Genomic DNA, 20,714 nt, shown 5'->3' with positions numbered 1-20,714 from the left:
TACGGGTTGATTGAAATCTAATAACGGAATTAGTGAACATTGGACTTGACTTTAAATTAGTTGGACTTTAAGGAGAAGTGAACATTCTATGAAAGAATGCACGCAATTGGTCTTGAGTAGGACCCAAGTACACGACATGATGAAGATAAAACAATTACGCTAAAGTGTTGAGTTCTGGTAATTGCCAAGAAACTATAACTCAAACGGACTGACTTAACTATTTCGTGTGCGTGTGGTGCGGGAGTTATAAGTATTTAGTGACAAAATAACAAACTGTTCGTTACTAGTTAAATACCTGGTGTGGACTACATCATTAAATAGTTTGACAAATGATTAAATGAACGACTACTCATGAAAGACTATTTCATTGAAGTGCAAATATTCACGTCATTAGTTGAAAAGTGAACTTTAAAATATTTTCGTATTGCGACGCAATCCTACAACGACTGAATCAACGAGTATCTCTGGATCTCGCTGCATACTTGCACAACAAATTCCATAGCAAGGAGACAACAGCGTAAGAAAAAACTGTTAACTAAAATATTTCCTCGCAATCAGTGATGTGTGCTATGCGAACGAGAGAACAATTAATAACTGCTGCAAATCCGGGCAAATAACAATACAATAATAATAATAATAATAAAAAGCCTCAATTATACGAGTTCGCGTCAGTGGAAACGCTGCGGACTTGTAATTGAGATACAACGACTACACCAGGAACGCCTTTTCGGAAGTTTGTGTGTGTGTGTGTGTGTGTGTGTGTGTGTGTGTGTGTGTGTGTGTTTTTTTTTTTTCTCCCGTTAATGTACGGGGACTGACGTTACATCGCATCGTGTCTCTACTCTGCCGCGAGAGCTGTGGCAGTAGCAGCTGTGAGGCGTCGACTACGTATCAGCTCGCGGTTGGAGTCCGGGGCCACGCGCCACAACCTCCAGATACTCTTTTTTAGAAGTTTATTTTTATTTCAGTATCTTAAACTTAGGTGTACGAACGAAGGTACGGCCACGGGTGCGTGGAAACGGTGCGCAGTGTGTCCTCCGGCGCAGCTTTCTCCCGCCTTAAGTCAACTGCGTGCGTGCTGGTGGCGAAACGTTCGCCGACTGACATTAGCGTCGGGATCTGCAGCACTCGGCCGACGCCTCTGCTGCGCCTAAACTGCCGCACTGTCAGGGAACTGCTGCCGCGTTCCCGTTCTGTGGCCGTCAGGTGGCGCGTTTCTGATACGAGTGGACAGGGAGAGAGCGGCGCTGTGCGTGGCGGAAGGCCGTGTGTAAGCAGCTGCTGAAGATACGGAGGCAGACTGCAGACTGGCGGGACGCGTGGGCTGCGTCTCCGTCACCGCACCCAATCTCCGCTCTTGCACTCGGATATGTGCTGAGGGACAGCAACTGGCGAACGTGGGAACGAACATCAGGCGCTCAGCTTTCTGCAGAGCAGTGCCCTTAACTGTGTGTGCCGTTTGTGCAGCGGCGACTGCTTCCGTGGTCGTTAGCTAAGTTAATCTTCGGAACTGGACTGCAGACAGATGCAGGGCGGTGGTAGAAGAGAGACATAGTCGTATTTTAAAATCATCGGTTCTTGCCATTCCTAGTGGCGTTCGCATTCTGGACGACTGCGAAACTACCTTTTTCTAGAGGAATGGAAGGGGAGAGACCTCAAGTTCTTTGTGTAGAACATTCGCAGATGACGTACCCCTTACGAGCACGTATCGGGCAAAGTTTGAATATGGCGAGGAGATTAGAGTGTGGAAAAAAAGGGTAATGTAACGAAATAGAGAACTACGTAGAAGAGTACCCGGGGACCTGTATTAAAGCAAAGCAGGGACGCACAGTGAGTTGCTCGGTCTGCGGCTCACGAGTGTGCGACCGTTACCGAGTACGACAACGAGAGGCGGCGAAGACGACGGCGAGTTTCATTTCGAGAGCGCGCGCGCCGCCAGCCCGGAGAACTGCAGTGGGGGCGGCGGGCGATGCGCGGGGGCCCACTGCCGGCGCTCCGGAAAGAAACCAACTACTTCCTGGCACGCAGCTCTCGCGATACGAACACGACGGGAGAAATGTGGTGCCACTGGCAGTGAGAAGAGCGAGAGGCGGAAAGGGACAGAGCTGCACGCCCCACTGTGGCTCGCGGAGTGCAGACGTACGAGAAGCCAGCGAACCGAGAGTGCTAGCGGCGAGAGAATTCGTTCAGAGGGGCCGCCGTGTCATGTCCGCGCCTCTGTCCGGCCGTCGCGCAGCAGACGGCACGAACCCCACCTCCCCCTAGCGCCCGCCCCCTCCGCAGTACAGAGACGGTACGACCCCCTCCTGTCAGTAGTACAGCAGCGGCGCCACTTTCGCTCCCGACCCCACACGGCGGCAGCCACTGGCCGAGCGGCACGGCGATGCGAGGCGACCAAGCAGCCGTTCCCGAGCAATCACAGCGTCCCGTCCTCCTACAGCTAACACACACGCGACACCATTCTCCTACACACTGACATTTTCTTAGCCGACATTAATTTAATCCCGTTACTACACTGACAGTATGGGCGCCGATGCTACAGCTTCGTTAACACTTCAAGATGGCAACGCAATCAGAACGGAGAGAGGAGGCAGGTAAGGAGAAATTATCCTCAACTGTCCAAGAGCTACTTTTAATATCCTCAAACTGAGGAAACGAAGTAGGAGTAGAGTTAACTGGGCTCGTCTTAAGTCGCCTTCATTTATCTCAAAGAATTCTACTACAGGGTTGGGCAAATCAAAGTGGGCCGCCCAACACAGTACTCGGGCACAAAGGAACACAGCAGAGCAAACGAAACACAGTAGTACTGACCAGGGTGTACCAGATGTCGGAAATGACCACCATTCGCCTCTCGGCACTTTTGGGCTCTTGTCAGCAAGTTGATCAAGACGGACAAAAAGCTGGACTGCTGTAATTGTTGCCGGGTCAGCTGACCTGGGTGGCCAGCTAGGGCCGGCACCTGACTGACCTCTCCTGACCACTCCGTCAGCCGTGAAGACAGCGTAAATCTACTCCGAGGTTCGATCGGCTGTACGGGCAGTCGCTCCATCCTATTGCCAATGGTTTCGAAATGTTGGCAATGTAAAGCGCCGAAGTCAGCGTCTGATGAAGACAGATGGGACCAATAATGCGGCGTGTAGACACCGAACCCCAATACTCTCATCGTGCAGTGCTGCTTTCTCGATCCTCCGCCACCCAGAACCCGCGATTCTGCGACACTCCGGTGAAACCGGTTTTCATCACACGTAGAGAACAGATCCAGTCTAAACTATGTTGTTATTCAAGTCAACAGCCACTCACAGAAGTGGAGGCGCTGAGAAGCATCTGCAAGAACGACGCACACTCCGTACGGATGGGCGTGCAGGTCCAGCTGGAGTATCCGTCCGCAAGATCGACGTGATTTGCCGGTCTGTTGCGACAGGCGTCGCGTTCATTCCGCAGCGCTCTGAAGCATTTTCTGGTGAACTGCAGCGACACCTTTTGATGTGCGGGCGCGTTTCGGCCGACAACTGACCACACCGTTTCCACGACTTCGCTGTCACGTAACTTTTGACGACGAACCCCCGTTGCTCCACTGTGAGTACCGACTACACTCACTCACAGTGACGAAGCCCGCACTACGCTCTGAAGCGGCGTGGATCACGTGGCGGGTGTACACGTGGTGTGCGCGTCACGAAGTGTAGTCGTATGTACACATTCACGTCGTGTCGTATCCACCCATCCGGGCCACTTTTATTTGCCCCACGCTGTTTACGTCTTTACCATCCCGCCAGGTTAGCCGTTCGGTCTTTCCGGATTGGGAAGGAGCGCCTGGTCCCCAGGGCACACGGATCCGCCCGGCGGACTTGTGTCGAGGTCTGGTGAGCCGGCCAGCCTGTGGATGGCTTTTAGGCGGTTTTCCATCTGCCTCGGTGAATGCGGGCTGGTTCCTCTTGTTCTGCCTCATCTACACTATATCGACGATTGCTGCGCACCCAAGTTCTCCTCGTACGCGTACACCACCGTCACTCTACCACGTAAAGACAGGGGTTACACTCGTGTGGTGTGAGACGTTGCCTTGGGGGGAGGGGTGGGGGGGGGGTGTCCATCGGGGGCCTGGAAGAGTGGTTCGGTGTGGGGCGGCGGATGGGTGAAGTGGACTGCGATAGTCGTCGTGGGGTTGCGGACAACTGCGGCTGCGGCGGGGACGGAGCCTCTCCGTCGGTTCCATGTCCCCGGTTAACATACATTAAAATACAGTATGTCTTTAGCGCAGATAAAGTTAAACGAATGGAAGAGGACGACAATTCTTCCAATCCCTTCTTTCCACGGTGCCAACCTATTCATCTGCTCCACTTGCTGTCGCTTGCAGGACATTACAGAACTACTCCGACAAACTTTCGGATGTAGCAGTATAGACCAAAACATGAAGAAAAAGAAGTCTAGTAAACACGGGCTTTAAAACGGATACTTGAGAGCTACAGGCAGTTGTTCAGTAGAACAGATGTGTTTCACAGTAGCGAACACAAACAAGTGCTGACACCTGTGTAAGGGGTGCGCCTCAGAAACCATCTCTACTGGACACTTTTCTCGTCTTGATCCACACCACGGTCTCAAAGTTCTGCTTCTGCGTGTACATTCCAGCCTCTGTCATGCGCTGGACTCATTTCCCTCTACAGTTCCCTCTCGAACCGTGCAAGTTATTCCCTGTCCCTTCGCCTTTCCAACATTTTCCTCGCGTTCCTCCCTCGTCGACCTATGCGCAGTACGTCATTATCTCGTCTGTCCACATAATTTTCAGCACGGGTCTGTAAAGGCGCGTCAAACGCTTCGCCGCAACTGACGTCTCACTTCGATGCAATTCTCTGTTCCACACGATATTCTCCGAAATTGTTCTCAAATTACATCTTACGTTTGTTAGTAGTAGATTTCTCTTAACGAATTCCGATACGACAAAAATCACTGACAACGAAAATAGCGAGAAGGGGATAGGAAACATTGGCTGACGAACTGATGCGCATCTGTGTGTAGCATAAATCGAGGAAACGACTGCGCGAACGCTGAAAACAATGGTGTATCCACGAGTGCTATAGTTAAAGAATTTGTAAAACCAAGTGGAAGGCAAACTTTTACAACTAGTTTTTACTGGGGACAGCGGGGCGCCGGCCTGTAATGGGCGCGGCAGACGCGGTGAGGAATGTCTCGGCTGGACTCTGGCCCGCAGCAGCTGACCACAGCTGCGCTCGGCTACTGGCCGCTAAACGCGCCTCAAAGTCCGCCAGCTACGGTCGCGCAGCAGTCGACGTCAGATGGCTGATGGCGGTGGAGGATGCAGAAGCTGCGGTCAGCTCAAGTTGGCTGCTGGAGGAGGTGGTACACCTCAGAAGTGGCTCATCCAGCCAGCTGTAGGCGGAACAATTCACTACATTGTCTCCGCCTGTAGTGACTAGAAAATTTTAATTTTTATTCTTGCTTTTGTGACCATAATAAGAGTCCAGGCTGCATAGGCAAACAGCCAGCCGACATTAAGAAATAGTCCACCAGGACGTAGCGACAAGATAAGCGGTGGAGGCTCCAAAGTATGGCCTGTTGATCAAATAACTTAATGTTTGACCTCCTGCAGGAGGAAGCAGCACGAATCAAGTTTGCGCAATGGAAGACGCAAACACCAGGGCGATAATACACCAAGAGGGAGTGTCAGTCACGTGCGGAAAAGACTCGTGTGGAGCCAAATTAAGTTGTGTGCAGCTAGAAACGAAGGTGTCGTGTGGAACCATAGGCATTCTTGTGCAATTCTATCACTTAGAAATGAAAGGGTCGTGTGAAACAAATTAACTCGTGTGCACCCAAGTACACGAGAAACGAAATAAAAGCCCAGACAGCGGAATAGCTAGAAGCAGAGATTGAGATGCAGATTCAGAGTCAGTGCCGGCAATTTGGAGATTCCGCAGCGAGACGCCGGCGGGGCCGAGTAGGCCCGTAGCAGCAGCCGATACAGCTGGTAAAGACTTCAACTACGAGGAGACGGTGATAGACTCTGGTGGACACTCAGGAACTGCAGGTCGAGTAGGATTTTTAGAGTTTCATTGGAATAGTGTTGAACAGAGGCTGTCAGTATTTGTCTCAATTACTTAGAGAGATTTCAGTGCTAACCGAGAACAAGTGATTGCTTTGTAGTTGTTTCTTATATGTACCGGCAATTAGCTTTGAAGTAGCAAGTACCAATAAACAAACCGAATCTTACTAAGGGGTTTATGGTCCAACACCTCACACAAGTATATGTGAGAATAAACTTGATAGAAACTACCAATCTTTTCTGCCTATTGCAGTTCTGTAACCTATTTTCAGGAAACTTATTTGCTTCAAACCAAGGACTTTCTCTCTCTCTCTCTCTCTCTCTCTCTCTCTCTCTCTCTCTCTCTCTCTCTCTCTCCGTAATAAAGGTTGACAGCAATTTATAACTGACCCATTGTCGTTAACGTCCCGATTGCTCTGCGCAGTTCGCACTTCCTTCATTCTGGTACAGTGAGGCTGTGCCGGGACGCGACACGCCCAACCCTTCAGCCGGTGACTGCAACGCAGAGAACATTCCCACAGCCGTGATGTACCTTGCACAACTGCCAGAGGTTTCTACCTCCGGACCTTCCTTAGACCCCGCCCCTTCTTCGGTCTCGGCGAACCAGCGCAGACGCATTCCGGACTCTGTCGTAGGTTCGTGTTAATAACACCAGGTCTCTGTGACCCGAGAAGTATTTTTTTTTCTTCAGGAAAGAATTTTTGAAGTTTTGCATTTGAATCGAGTCGCGGGAGGTGTCACCGCGTCTTCGGTTTGGTTCGGGAGTCGAGGAGTTGGGAGCCAACTCTGGATAGATTTTTCTGTTGTTCGAAACGGTCTGAACAACTTCTGGAACACTTTATTCAAAAATGTTGCACCACTCCGATTCGTGACACCGCGACGTGGACAAAGTGCGGACGCGCGTCCAGTGGCTGTCACTGGCTGCTCACAACCGACCCGCCGAATGCACGTCTCTAGTTCACGGATGTTAGCTCGACAGCCCAGATGGCATAGTATCAGTCCAAGAACGAAGTGGCCCGGTTGAAAAAGGTGTTAACATCGAAGAAGCAATGACGGAAGTGAAAGAAAGGTTCGAGACCTGGGTTAAAATTGAAAGTGACGCGATATCAATGATGAGATTCACCCATGATAGTGCCATCCTCAGTCAAAGTTAAGAAGAATTACAGGATGTGTCTAACAGATTCAAGAGTCTAATGAGTACACGTTATATCGATTGGAGTAAATCGCAGAAAGAGAAAACGGATGTGAAGTAGCAGAAATGATACGGCGAGAAACTCGTCAGGATTGATGGTATAGAGGCAGATGAAGTTAGAGACTACTACCACCACCACCACCACCACCTAGGCAGGCAGTAGCATAAGCCGGACGGAGCAAGGAGGGCATCGAAATCAGACTAGCGCTGGCAAGAAGGCCGATCATGGCCAAGAGAAGTCTGCTGGTATCAGACACAGGCCGCGATTTGAGGAAGAAATTTCTGACAGTGTACGTCTGCAGTGGGGTAGTGAGACACGGACCGTGGGAAAACCGGAAGAGAATCGGAACATCTGAGATGTGGTGGTAGAGACGAATGTTGAAAATTAGGTGGACTGGTACGGTAAGGAAAGACAAGGTTCTGAGCAGAATCGGAGCGGAAAGGAATATGTGGGAAACACGGAGATGGAGAAGGGACAGGATGTTAATACGTCAGGGAGTAGCTTCTGCGGTGCTAGAGGGAGCGTAAAAGCTGTAGAGGGCAACAGAGACTGGAATACACTGAGCAGGTAATTGGGGAGGTAGGCTGCGAGTGCTACTCTTGAGATGAAGAGAGCAATTTGTGGCGGGGGGCATCAAAGCGGTCACAAGCTGGCACCACAAGTACTGCGCAACGGGAAGAGAAGCAGGCTGGGGAGAGTTAGCAGGGACGGAGTGCGCAGGCGCCCCTGCCTGGCACCGAAGCCCGACCTGTTCCCATCGCGCTACAGTCTCTCTAATCTTTGTTTCATTCGTCGTTTTCTTTTTCTGAAATCGTGCAATATCCCGCAAGACAAACCGAACGTCTCAAATTTGAAGAAAAGTCTTTGAAACTTACTGTACCCGTGAAGAAAGGCTAAACTGTCCCCGAATGATTTAAATACTTTCTTCAGTGTTGGGACAGTCAGGTCCACTCAGTGAAGTGTGTAAGTTTTCGGGGTTATTTGGAAATCGGAGAGAAAACGAGACGGGAAGACGGAACTAAAACGACGCTACTAAGTGCGCGCATATTTCTGTCGAGGAAGCTGATGTCTTTTTGAAACGCCTGGACGACATCCTGCGGCAGACCCACGCCGGCGTGGTCTCTGCTGCCAGCTGCCGCGCACACTTCTAACACCGAGCTGAACGGCGGGCCGTTGCGTCCCGTGAGGACGGACCTCCGTTTGCGGCCTCTGTCAACAAAATCGACAGAGGTTACTTCGGCAGCACCTCAAGAGACTGTTACACGGGCACCACTGGCTGTAATTTATGTTAACGATCCCGAGAGTAAATCTGGGGACTCCAGGAGGCTATTCGCGGACGATTCTGTATTCTAGACCGGGGCTCCGGACAAAGCGGAGGATAGGTCCACCAATACGTCACGTGACCGGCGGCGACTCTCACGTGGCATTCGGCGAACGCGACTGAAGACGCTCCCACGACAAATACTTCTTTTTTTTTTTTTTTTTTTTTTTTTTTTTAGCAACGCCCGACTGTGTCGTCTATGCTTGTAAGCGGGCGTCATCCGGCGATCGTTTGGACTAGGCGCCATACAATATTGGACCTTCAAGCATTCCTCTCATCAATAGGGCGAATCCGCTCTGGCAGCACGAAACGACTGTCCCCGCCCACTTCAGTTCTGTTCATGACAGACTGGTACCATTCACAGCGGCCGCATGCATTACCGAACCTACAGGTGGAGAAAGACACAAAGCCGCACCAACTGAACGGAATGAAGGCTGGAGTCGCAGTAAAGGCGGCCGTTGCAGCCCTCAGCCAGTGGGGTGCACGAGGATTGTGCGCGTCCACGACGGCTACGATTTGTAACTGTGAGCGGGTAATTTTCTGGGATACTGGGCACAAAAGACCCTGAGCACTATGCGACTTAACTCCTGAGGTCATCAGTCCCCTAGAACTTAGAACTACTTAAACCTAACTAACCAAAGGACATCACACACATCCATGCCCGAGGCAGCACTCGAACCTGCGACCGTAGCCGTCGCTCGGCTCCAGACTGTAGCGCCTAGAACCGCACGGCCACTGCGGCCCGCCTGGGTGCAAATTTCACTATTTTTGTAGACGCGTAAATTTCGGAGACGAAGAGGAATGACGAGATAAAACAAGCTGCACGAAAAGCAGATGCCAAACTGATTTATTGCGAGGAATGTAATTCTGCGACAGAACAACTGACTCGCGAAACACGTGTACCACCGATTCAGCCTGCGGCCCTGGAGAAGATCCGACGAACAGCGGCGAGTTCCTCCACGGGTTGTCGTTTCGACGGCGGGACCGTGATACCGAATGAACGGGCCGCTGGAATTCGTAGAGCGTACGGAGCAAGAGGATTCGGTCAGCGTATTATTACTCCCTCGTACACGCGTTCCGCGAGATGACGCTAAGCAGAAAATTCGTGCAACTGCGGTTCATACGGGGGCTTGGCGTCAGTCACTGTCGCGACGCACCTTTCACAAATGCGACACGGAGAGGGACAACTGAGAGTATCCTCCGGTACACACCGCGCAGGCGCACTCCCACACACGTGGGCAGACAGGCGTTGCGCAAAGCGGAAGCTAGTCTGCACTCCCCTGCCGCTCGCTAGCTCGCTGTTGTGTGTGTGTGTGTGGGGGGGGGGGGGGAGGAAGAGTGGGGGAAGAGAAGGGGAGGGGTGGGGTGGGGAGGGGGGACGGGAGGGGAGGCAGGCAGGCAGCTGTCGCCATGCGGGCAGGACAGGACAGCTGGCTGGGCTGCCGTCCCTACAGTCGGGGCACAAAACATCAGCAGCCGGCCGAGCGCACACACGGCGCTGGTCGCCTACGGCTCTCCGCGGCACCACACGCACATCTGCTGCGTCCTTACCGTTCGTTGACTTCGCGATTACTGGCATTTCAACACAAGCAATGAATAGCATTTATTTTGCTCGTGTCGTTAGAGTATTTTCGCGTACTCTGCTGCTTTCGTTGCATTTTATAATCTGTTATACGTGTAAAATGCGTAGATTTGTCGAGGAACCTTGTTCCCTACCTCTAATAGAGAACTCTCGCACCCAGCAGACGCTCTAAATGCGCAACTTGGAAGAATGTCCGTGTATCGCTGCCAGCGGTGAGACGCCTTGCCTCCCTCCCTCCCTGCTCCGCTCTGCTACAGGTCGCCGCCTCTCCTCTAGAGGAAGCACGGGCTGCCAGTCAGACGCACACCTCACCTCACTGCAAGTGTCGACACAACTCGTGGTACCGTCCACTGACAGGTGTCTGTAAGCTCGTGATGACACATACTGCGTTTCAAAGTAGTTGCTACTTTGGAGAGTGCAGCGCGGAATGAGCAGAGGGAGGCGTACTGACCAGCGTGAGCTGGGCGCGTGAACGGCGAGCGGCACGGGCTCACCCATCTGAGATCTTTGTCAGACGACCGTAAAGGAAGTAACAGCGAAAAACATCTGGTTCACGCACATCTTATAGGTTAATTCGTCAGCTTCGTGACGAAATGCATACCATTTCGTTAATGCTCATTGTTATTGTGGTATTTCAATGTTACAGCAAGAAATTCTTCAACTTTGCAGTGAAAAATAAGGGTCGCTACGGATCTGTATTTCGTGCGTGTTACGTCATATGTTGCCTCGTACGAAATGTAGAAACATACTGAACTGCTATTTAAACTTGGAGCGATCTGTCTGCTGTCTCGAGAAAATTGAATGTATCTAAACCAGAAAATGGAATTATCTAAACCACTCCGTCATGAAAGCACGCGCCAGCGAAAAACCCAGAAATGAATAGTTAAAAACCCCACTTTTCAAATAAACCGTTCGAGGTATCAACAGATATTTTGATAAATGATAGCACAGAAAAATCGGTGCATTTTTCCTTATGATTAATATGCGAAACTTTCATAACGAGCAACTACTGTTTCTTTTTCGGTGAAATGTAATTTTTAATGACCATCGATAGTTCCTGAAATCAGAATTGCCGCGAGTTTTGTGACAACACAAGTGAAGTTACGCGGTTATTTTATTCTGAGACTGGGCTGTTTCATGAACTACTGAACTGAATTGTCCTCAGGAATTTAATAGTTTAATAACGCACTATTTCATGATTCTGTCGCATTTTCAAGTGCGTTAGAATGTCAGTGAGATGAATATTTGTAGACTCTGCTCTGTTTTGAGAAAAGAAGCAGATTTTAACACGGCAACAAGAGGAGGTACGTGTTACTCAAAACTCGCGACAGTCCTTCGTGAATCCACCCCCCTTCAAGTACCTTCTTTGTGTGGCTGGCAGCGGCAGACTTGTCCTCTGGTGCGACGTATCAAACGGCTTCTTTATTCAGCATTTTAGCCTCACTGGGCGTCTTCTCAGTCGGATTTCAACTACCGTGACACGGACGAAGCCTGATCAAACTACTCCCTTTAGCGTCAGCCAATTTGCCCACCTGGTACCGTGCGTTTTTGGCTTGTTCCAGTAACTTTGCATTATCCACGTTACGCTCAACTTTATCTAGTGGAACATTTCTTTGTACCCAGAGAGAATATCCGCTTCATTCACTGGATTGTTGTAGCTTTGTCCATCACAACTGAGTGGTATAGCGCAATGTCCATTATTATTGTTGTTGAATTCGGAGCAATATTTTGCAGCAGAACATTACTTTCAAGGCCACTGAATGTGTTCCCGAACCTCCACTTTCCTTGTGTTTTCAGACTTGGTGCACTGTTTTTATTAATACAAATCCAACACAAATCACTTGTTAATAGCTGATGACGGCATAAAACTTCAGCGGCAGAAAATACCACGCTCGAACGAAAGATGACGAACGTAAATGCATATACTGCGCGACAGAACGTGGTAATGTTTATCCACGGTGTGGCAACAAAGGCGCTTTACGAACCGAAGCGGTGGTGGCGTGGTAGGCAAAGCGTGCTCGCCAGCCACGGCTACTACCTGGGCAACGGCCTCACCTCCCCTCCGGTGAGCCAAACGTCAAAAGTCGCGACCAATTGTAAACGCACTATAGTGAGCTAGAGCGTACAACAGGCTGTCGGGTAGGAGATGGAGCGAGGAAGTGCGTTTGTTGAATGCAAGTGCCTAAGAGCGAGACGACGAGACGGGGGCTTCTCAAAGACGTGCAGACAGACATACTGTGCAGAAGCGACGGCAGCGAGCCTCCCAGGAAACGCATGAGTCACGTGCGTGCGGGGAAGCGGTCTGGCGACACACACACACGCGCGACGCAGAGAGAGAGAGAGAGAGAGAGAGAGATATATAGGAGCCAGCTGGCGGTCGCTCAGAGGTCAACCACCTCGACGCGACGCTCAGCGAGGCAGTGCAAGGAAGCAAGCAAGTCCGGGGCGACGCACGCGGCAGCGCAGCACGCTGCGAATGCTGACCGCCTCCACGAACGCTGCTGGCCATCGCGTTGTGTCACTTCACTTCACTCTCTACTGCAGCAGCCTCGTGTCGTATCGCGATTACTTTGCACACTGCTACTGTGTTGACGTCACGGTTTGCATGCAACAGCGCTCCAGTTACAGCAGACCACCTTAAAAATGGTCGACGTGTAAGCGTGAGAACCTGCAACGAGAGTTTGTAATTAAATGCGTGCGGTACGTTTACTGCTCGCTGTATTATGCTGGCATTTTCATCGACAGCCACGGACCTGCACAATCTGTATCGAGAATTGATAAAGGCTCTGCTACGCTGGACGTGTCGCTTGCTGTCTGACCACTAAACACACCGGCAGCAACCGAATCCGCATGTGAAGTCAGGCCGACGTGCTCGCAGCACTACCACCACCTCAGTCGTACGACAAAGCAGGCGCTGCGCACGGCTAAATGACTCTCAGCGGCAGGCGAGAAGAGGCCGACGATCTGCTGGAGAAACACAAGAACACCGTGCCGCACAACGGCCGGCCTCCGGCAACGACCCCCGGAAGCAGTCGCTCGCATCACACGGACGTCTGCGGCGAACGCTCGGCGCCGTCACCCTCAAGCAGACACCCCACCCGACGTCACTTTATCAGTCGACTGTAATTACGGCGACGACGCGCTGCATCCACGGCTTTGCACTTGTTTCAATAACTTACAACGTGCCTCTGAGTTACCAAATGGACATATTTTCACGGCAAGAGCATACCGTTCAACAGCTACCTCACTCAGTTCATCGACTGGCAAGTATTCTAGATACCAGCGGAGTGCATCTTGCTCATTTGCTGATGCTAATTTTGTTAATGACGTATATAAACAGCGACAGCTTGAGGTCTCAAAAAATGAATCTCGAAAAGCCGGTAGTTGACACTTTTTCGAGTCGCGGTCTAGATGAGACGGGACGTGTGCCACAACTAATAGCTGGACAACGTGCATTACTAAACTTTAAAAGTTCGGCATCGGATTTCAGAAGATGGACAAACGTTACTAACAGGAAATGAAGTTCCAGAGTAGAAATAGTATCAACAATTGGTGAAGACAGATGGACTTCCTACGAAGTGAAAGTGACAAAATAAGCTATAAACTCTGACGACACAAAAAGATGCGAGGAAACTTGTGTGTGCGCGGCAACGCTCGGTCAGGCTGCGACGCATCGACAGTGGAAGAGACAAAAGTAAGACAAGAGTCATCACAGAACACTTCCACGGGACGAGGTGGCCGGACTAAGTGAAGAATGAAACCGTGCAGCAAGAAGTCAGCGAGGAAAAGTCTCCGACAGAGATCCGGTAAAAGAAAATTTGGAGCATTAGTGTGTCGCAAGAAAAAGCTACTTACTCTTTTAAGGTCGCACTCGATTTCGAAGCACTATTACCGCTTCATCTTTCGGCACTTGGTCAGAGTTTTATCGAAAAGATTAACTCAAACTCACGTATGCAAGCAACGAGACAACAAAATCGTTACCAAAAGAGACATTTTGATGAAACAGAGTGGGACTGGGAGGTCATTTCTGACGGAAACGAAACGTCGACGATAAACATTCGAGAAGAGAGATGAAAGGCTTTGAAACGAGGTGGTGCAAGAGCACGCTGGAGATTAGATTCAGACGAACTGAATCACATTGGAGACAAAAAAAAACTTTTACAGCACAAACGGTCGGCGTTTACACGCCGACGCATCAAGGATTAGATGGCGAGGCAAGGGGGCTAATTTTGGGGTTAAGAAAGAATACCTACAGAGGGAGATGATGTACAACGAGCAGCATCCGACGGACGCAGGTTGCGGTGGTTATGCTGAGCCTCGCTTAGGGCAAGCGAGCGTGGAGAGGTGCATCGAAACAATCCGCAAAAACAGTAACGACTACCAACGTACAACACCACGGGGGGGCTGTGCTACAGCAGCAGGGTATGCCTGGCGGGTGAGCAGCAATTCGTTAACTGTGCCCCGATGAGGCCGTAACCAGGCTTACAGAGACAGCAAACGGGAGAGACGGACAGCCTCGGAAGCAGCGAGGCGGCAGACACCCCGCGCCCCGCCACTTCCGGCCACCACTGGCCGACGTCCGCCGCCAGCGACCGCCGGCTGCAGCCACCGCGGCTGCGCACTGCACGCGCTCCGCCGTCCCCTCCTCCGCGGCCTGCCCCTCATAGTATCCTTCCGCGACGTGACGTGCGCACGCCGGTTCACGGTCAACGCCTGCGCAGCTCCGCTCGCCCTCGGCAAATCTGCTGATAACGGGATACCTGCCGGGCCGCTTAAAGCCGATATGGCGAGCACGTAGCCACGCGGCGGTGGCCGCGACCTAGCACTTCTCTCGAGCTAGCTTTCCTATGCAGAAGGCGAGGGGTCGAAAACTAAAATAAACACTAGTTACCTGTTCAGCGCGAACATTACTGGAACGCGCTATCCTCCATAGCGTCAAGAAGCACCTCGGCAGATGGCGGCGGCTGCTGCTCTGCGCTGGCAAAGGTCGACGAACTGTATCACTGGACGAGGTTACCGACTTCCGCACGGCGCACTTTGGGACGCACTCGCGTGGGCAGGCCGGCGCGACACAACTGCCACAGCACTCTAGTGAGGGGGGAGGAAGTTGGCCCGGCGCTGCTGGGGGAGACGAGGACGCGACACGTGGGTGCGAGATCCGACCGCCACTGCTGCTGTGTGTGCGTGTGTGTTTGCGCCCGTGCGCGATGTACTGCCGTTGTGTCCGCCCTGCTCCGGCTGGAACGTCCGCTCGGCTCCCCCGCCAAGGATGGACTGAAGGCCGGACGAGGCCCCGGCCGCAGAGAGCGACCGCGGCGCCCCTGGCGGCCGGCGTCGCAACCGGCGAACCTTGGCCGTTGCCAACCGCGCGCCGCCGAACTCCCTAGCCGGCATCCGGCCGCGCCTGTTGCGCGCGGGCTATTTTTCGCGTTTTAAGGTTACGGCGCAACGAGGGCGTGAACTGACGCGCGGCCACATCCGACGGCGAGGGATCTACGAGACTGGGACGACACACTTACTTTAAATTCCCCGTTTCAAAATGTTTTTCCTCACGAAGATACTGCCGTGTCAGTACACGTTTTACAGCTTCGCAACACATTTTTGTTGGTGCTATATTTTTAAGTTTTCATACCTTTCACATTTTATGCGAAAGGCACTACACTTCCTCGCTCTTCTATCGAAGGTAACTTATTACTTCTAGAAAAAGAAGTTGGTTGAACTCTGTCGAAGCTAACAGTAAAAACACCTTGTATTTTGGAGAGAATGTGCACTGGAGTCGTAATTGACATTAACGACGACACGTGGCTCTAAAGGTGCGTTTACACTGCGATTTGTATCGGCACATGTATGAGATACATGTATATGCGACTTTGCGACATGTATCGCGACTTGTATGAGTTGACAAGTATCAACCTCATACATGTATGAGCGTGCGTTTACACTGGTTGGTATGTATCACTGTGCGATAGCTTCCGACGACGATTTGGAAGTTTTCACATTTTTATGTGCTGATACACTTGCTCTTTTGGAAGATGATAAGAAGAAAAGGCGGAGGAAGCGTAGATGGTGGCACAGAGTGTTTCTCGCGAATTAACGCTAGAGGATGGCGCATATTTTAGAAATTATGTTTGGATGAGTATGGAGGATTTCCGCGGTTTGTTATCACTTTTGGCTCCTCTTGTGTCCAAAACCAACACAAACTTTCGGGAAGCGATTCCACCAGAGGATCAGTTGGCAGTAACAATCCGTTTTTTAGCCACTGGGGATTCCTCGTAAAACGAAGATTTCATGACAAAACATTTGCATTGTCGCACGATAGCTAATGCCAACTCTCACACACGATTGTCGGCATCCGTTGTCAACATTATCACGCGAGGCCGCCGGAATAACAGCAAAACATTGATATACGTGCCAGATGCATGAAAAAAATTATATAATGTATTACATACTCTGATATATATATATATAAAACTTTTACCTTCACTTCTTGGGATAAAACTTGCACAATGGCCTCGCAAACACGAAGAATAATGTTGCATATGGCACTTTTTGATATTCTATGCAGATACATTAACGTCGAAACGACAGTCGGCACCTTCAAAACAGCCGCCAAAGAGCCTGGTACTACGCATACGCTAATCGTCGAAATAAGCGGCAGTCGACAAGGCGACAGGAAATGATAGTACTGCGCATGCGCGAGTTCTTCAAATGTTGCTCATACATGTCGCGTATATGGCCAAAAAGCGATATACAAAATGTATACGCGACATGTATGAGCTCGAGGGTCCGCATACAAGTTCCGTGAATTTTTGTATGAGGTGATGTATCGCGACATGTCAAATTGACATGTCGCTCATACATGTCGCGATACATGTATCCCAGTGTAAACGTACCTTAACGCAAGCAAATATTACGCTTTAGCAATAAAAAAAAATGTTGAGTTCCGTAACTCACTCGGCACTGTACGAGCCCTCTAGCGGCAATTGGAAAACTAGGCAGGTCAGACTGTCCGATGTAATCTGCTCCCTTTCGGGACATTCCCGGGTTCTTTGTGCACAGTGGTAAGCTGGTCGGCTGCTTCAGCGGCCAGTAGGTAGCCGGGAGATTCTGCTGCGAGCAGACGTAGTGTGTTTTTGTCTCGTCCAGCCGAGGGCCGCGCACACCTCGTGCACTCGTTTCATACCGCTGAACGACACCTGTGGAGTGATGCGGAACAAAGTGTTTACGAATCAAAAATGTTGTCTTCGGTCCGATTACTGCGTCCTCTCGCGTTATACACTCAAAACTCAAATGGGGTAACACAGGGCCAGACGCCTGGGTACACAGCTGTCTGAAGATGTAAAACCGGAATCTGTGGACTGCTGCGGAAAATAGCGAGACAAGCGAACAGCCATGTTCGACCGCCGCAGACACTCACTCACAATTGAGATACGCTGGTACGAACAGCCCTGATGCTGAACGGCTAAGACTAGCGGAGGGAGCGGCAGCCAGCCAGCCAGCCGGCCAGCCCCGATGCTAGGTTCGCCAGTGACAACAGCGAGGCCGCACCGGCGACCTGTGATGTCGCTCCGGCAACGACGGTCGGCAAAGGCGTGAAGGCCGCCGAGAGGAAAGTTAGGCGAGTGCGTGCGCCGTGGCGCAGCCAGTGGGAACCCAGTCGGTCGCTGCTTCCACTACGCCTTTCTGTGGCGGCTGCATGTGTGTCAATCGATAAGGCACTGGCGACTCGGACGCACGACCTTCGGGCAGGCTGTGGCGTCACGGTTAACACGTCACTGGACGTGACTTACCGTCCACCGCTAAATCGTGTGGACACGCTTAGAAAAGGGGCCCGTGACCACGGGAAGAGCCTGCCAGGCGGTAAGCCCAAGTTCGCCTCTGCCTTACTGGCTGACACAAATCCACGTGCCGAAGCAGAGGTGAGCGCCAGAAATGTGCAGTGGAAGCCCTAATGCACTGCGACTCGCTACAGCAGGTCCTCGTTTGAACAGAGTGTCTGTCGCTTCGACCGCACACGCGTACTTTCCCAGTTTCCTGGTGTCCTCAGCAAGTAGCCACCACTACAGCCGTGCAACCAAGAGCGCTACTACGATCCGTAACAGGTCGGTACACATCAGTCGGGTGTGGAACAGAAAGAGTCGGCCCAACTTCAGTAGTTCAGTCGAGTAGTAGATACATGTTGCAAAAGCTCTACACCTACATGATTACTCTGTTATTCACAATAAAGTGCCTGGCAGAGGGTTCAGTGAACCACCCTCGAGCTGTCTCTCTACCGCTCCACTCTCGAACGGCAGGCGGGAAGAACGAGCACTTAAATTTCTCTCTGCGAGCCCTGATTTCTCTTATTTTATCGTGATGATCATTTCTCCCTATGTACGTGGGTGCCAAAAGAATGTTTCCGGGATTGGAGGAAAAAACTCGTGTTTGAAATTTCATGAGAAGATCCCGTCGCAATGAGAAACGCCTTTGTTTTAACGATTGCCACTCCAATTCACGTATGATGTCTGTGACACTCACTATCTCCCCTATTTCGCGATAATGCAAAACGAGCCGCCCTTCTTTGCACTTTTTCGGCGTCATCCGTCAGTCCCACCTGATGCGGATCCCACAGTGCACAGCAATACTCCAGAATAGGGCGGACAATCGTGGTGTAAGCAGTCTCTTTGGTAGGATCTGTTGCACCTTCTAACAAGGGAACCTCCCCATCGCACCCCCCTCAGATTTAGTTATAAGTTGGCACAGTGAATAGGCCTTGAAAAACTGAACACAGATCAATCGAGAAAACAGGAAGAAGTTGTGTGGGAGTATGAAGAAATAAGCAAAATATACAAACTGAGTAGTCCATGTGCAAGATAGGCAACATCAAGCATAGTGTGAGCTCAGGAGCGCCGTGGTCCTGTGCTTAGCGTGAGCAGCTGCGGAACGAGAGGTCCTTGGTTCAAGTCTTCCCTCGAGTGAAAAGTTTACTTTCTTTATTTTCGCAAAGTTATGATCTGTCCGTTAGTTCATTGACGTCTCTGTTCACTGTAACAAGTGTCTGTGTTTTGCGACCGCACCGCAAAAGCGTGCGACTGTGCCATTAGTAGACGCTTTTGCGGTGCGGTCGTAAAACACAGACACTAAACTTATTACAGTGAACAGAGACGTCAATGAACTAACGGACATATCATAACTTTGCGAAAATAAAGAAAGTAAACTTTTCACTCGAGGGAAGACTTGAACCAAGGACCTCTCGTTCCGCAGCTGCTCACGCTAACCACAGGACCACGGCGCTCCTGAGCTCACACTATCCTTGATATTGCCTATCTTGCACATGGACTACTCAGTTTGTATATTTTGCTTATTTCTTCATAGTTCCACACAACTTCTTCCTGTTTTCTCGATTGATCTGTGTTCAGTTTTTCAAGGCCTATCCACTGTGCCAACTTATAACTAAATGTGAAGGGGGTGCGATGGGGAGGTTCCCTTCTACGTGTTCTGCCAGTGAATCGCAGTCTTTGGTTTGCTCTACCCATACCATTATCTATGTGATCGTTCCAATTTACGGTATTTCTAATTGTAATTCCTAAGTATTTAGTTGAATTTACAGCCCTCAGATTTGTGACTTATCGTGTAATCGAAATGTAGCTGATTTCTTTTAGTACTCATGTGAATAACTTCACACTTTTCGCACCACACAGACATCTTATCTAATTCATTTTGCAAGTCGTTTTGGTCACCTGATGACTTTACAAGACGGTAAATGACAGCATCATCTGCAAACAATCTGAGACGGCTACTCAGATTGTCTCCTATGTCGTTAATGTAGCTCAGGAACAATACAGGGCTTATAACACTTCCTTGGGGAACGCCGGATATTACTTCTGTTGTACTCGATGACTTTCCGTCTATTACTATGAACTGTGACCTTTCTGACAGGAAATCAAGAATCCAGTCGCAAAACTGAGGCGATACTCCGTAGGCACGCAGTTTGGTTACAAGACTGCTTGTCAGGAACGGTGTCTACAGCCTTCTGGAAATCTAAAAATATGGAAACAATTTGACATCCCCCGTCGATAGCACTTATTACATCATGAGTATAAAGAGCTAGTTGTGTTTCACAAGAACGGTATGTTCTGAATCCGTGCTGACTATGTGTGAATAAATCGTTTTCTCCGAGGTATTTCATAATGTTCGAATACAGTGTACGTTCCAAACCCCGACTACTTATAGACGTTAGTGATATAGGCATGCAATTCAGCGGATTACTCCTACTTCCCTTTTTGGGTATTGGTGTGACTTGAGCAATTTTCCAGTCTTTAGGTACGGATATTTTTGTGAGCGAGTGGGTGTATATAATTGCTAAATATGGAGCTATTTTATCAACATACTCTGAGAGGAACTAGACTGGGATACAATCTGGACCGAAGGCCTTGCCTTTATTAAGTGACTGAAGCTGCTTTGTTACACCAAGGATACCTACTTCTATGTTTCTCATCATGGCAGTTGTTCTTGATTGGAATTCAGGAATATTTACTTCTCCTTCTTTGGTGAAGAAGTTGAGAAAAACCGCGTTTAATAACT

The 20,714-nt window shown here is 50.4% G+C and overlaps 1 protein-coding gene across 5 annotated transcripts in view; it reads right to left on the bottom strand.

Annotated features, from left to right (window-relative positions):
* LOC126428408 (protein roadkill) overlaps positions 1 to 20,714 on the bottom strand; it is a 326,473-nt gene that overhangs the window by 139,918 nt on the left and 165,841 nt on the right. Inside the window, exon 1 of one of the 5 annotated variants that reach the window (XM_050090327.1) lies at positions 15,043 to 15,411. The exons of the other annotated variants lie outside the window; for them this stretch is intronic. Within the exon in view, the coding sequence (XP_049946284.1) occupies positions 15,043 to 15,059 (17 nt within the window). The 5' untranslated portion in view covers positions 15,060 to 15,411. Of the gene's footprint in view, positions 1 to 15,042; positions 15,412 to 20,714 lie in introns of those variants that run through there. 5 annotated transcript variants of the gene reach the window in all.

Source organism: Schistocerca serialis, chromosome 12, assembly GCF_023864345.2.
Source record: "Schistocerca serialis cubense isolate TAMUIC-IGC-003099 chromosome 12, iqSchSeri2.2, whole genome shotgun sequence".
NCBI lineage: Eukaryota > Metazoa > Arthropoda > Insecta > Orthoptera > Acrididae > Schistocerca > Schistocerca serialis.
This window is presented reverse-complemented; position numbering and strand designations above follow the sequence as displayed.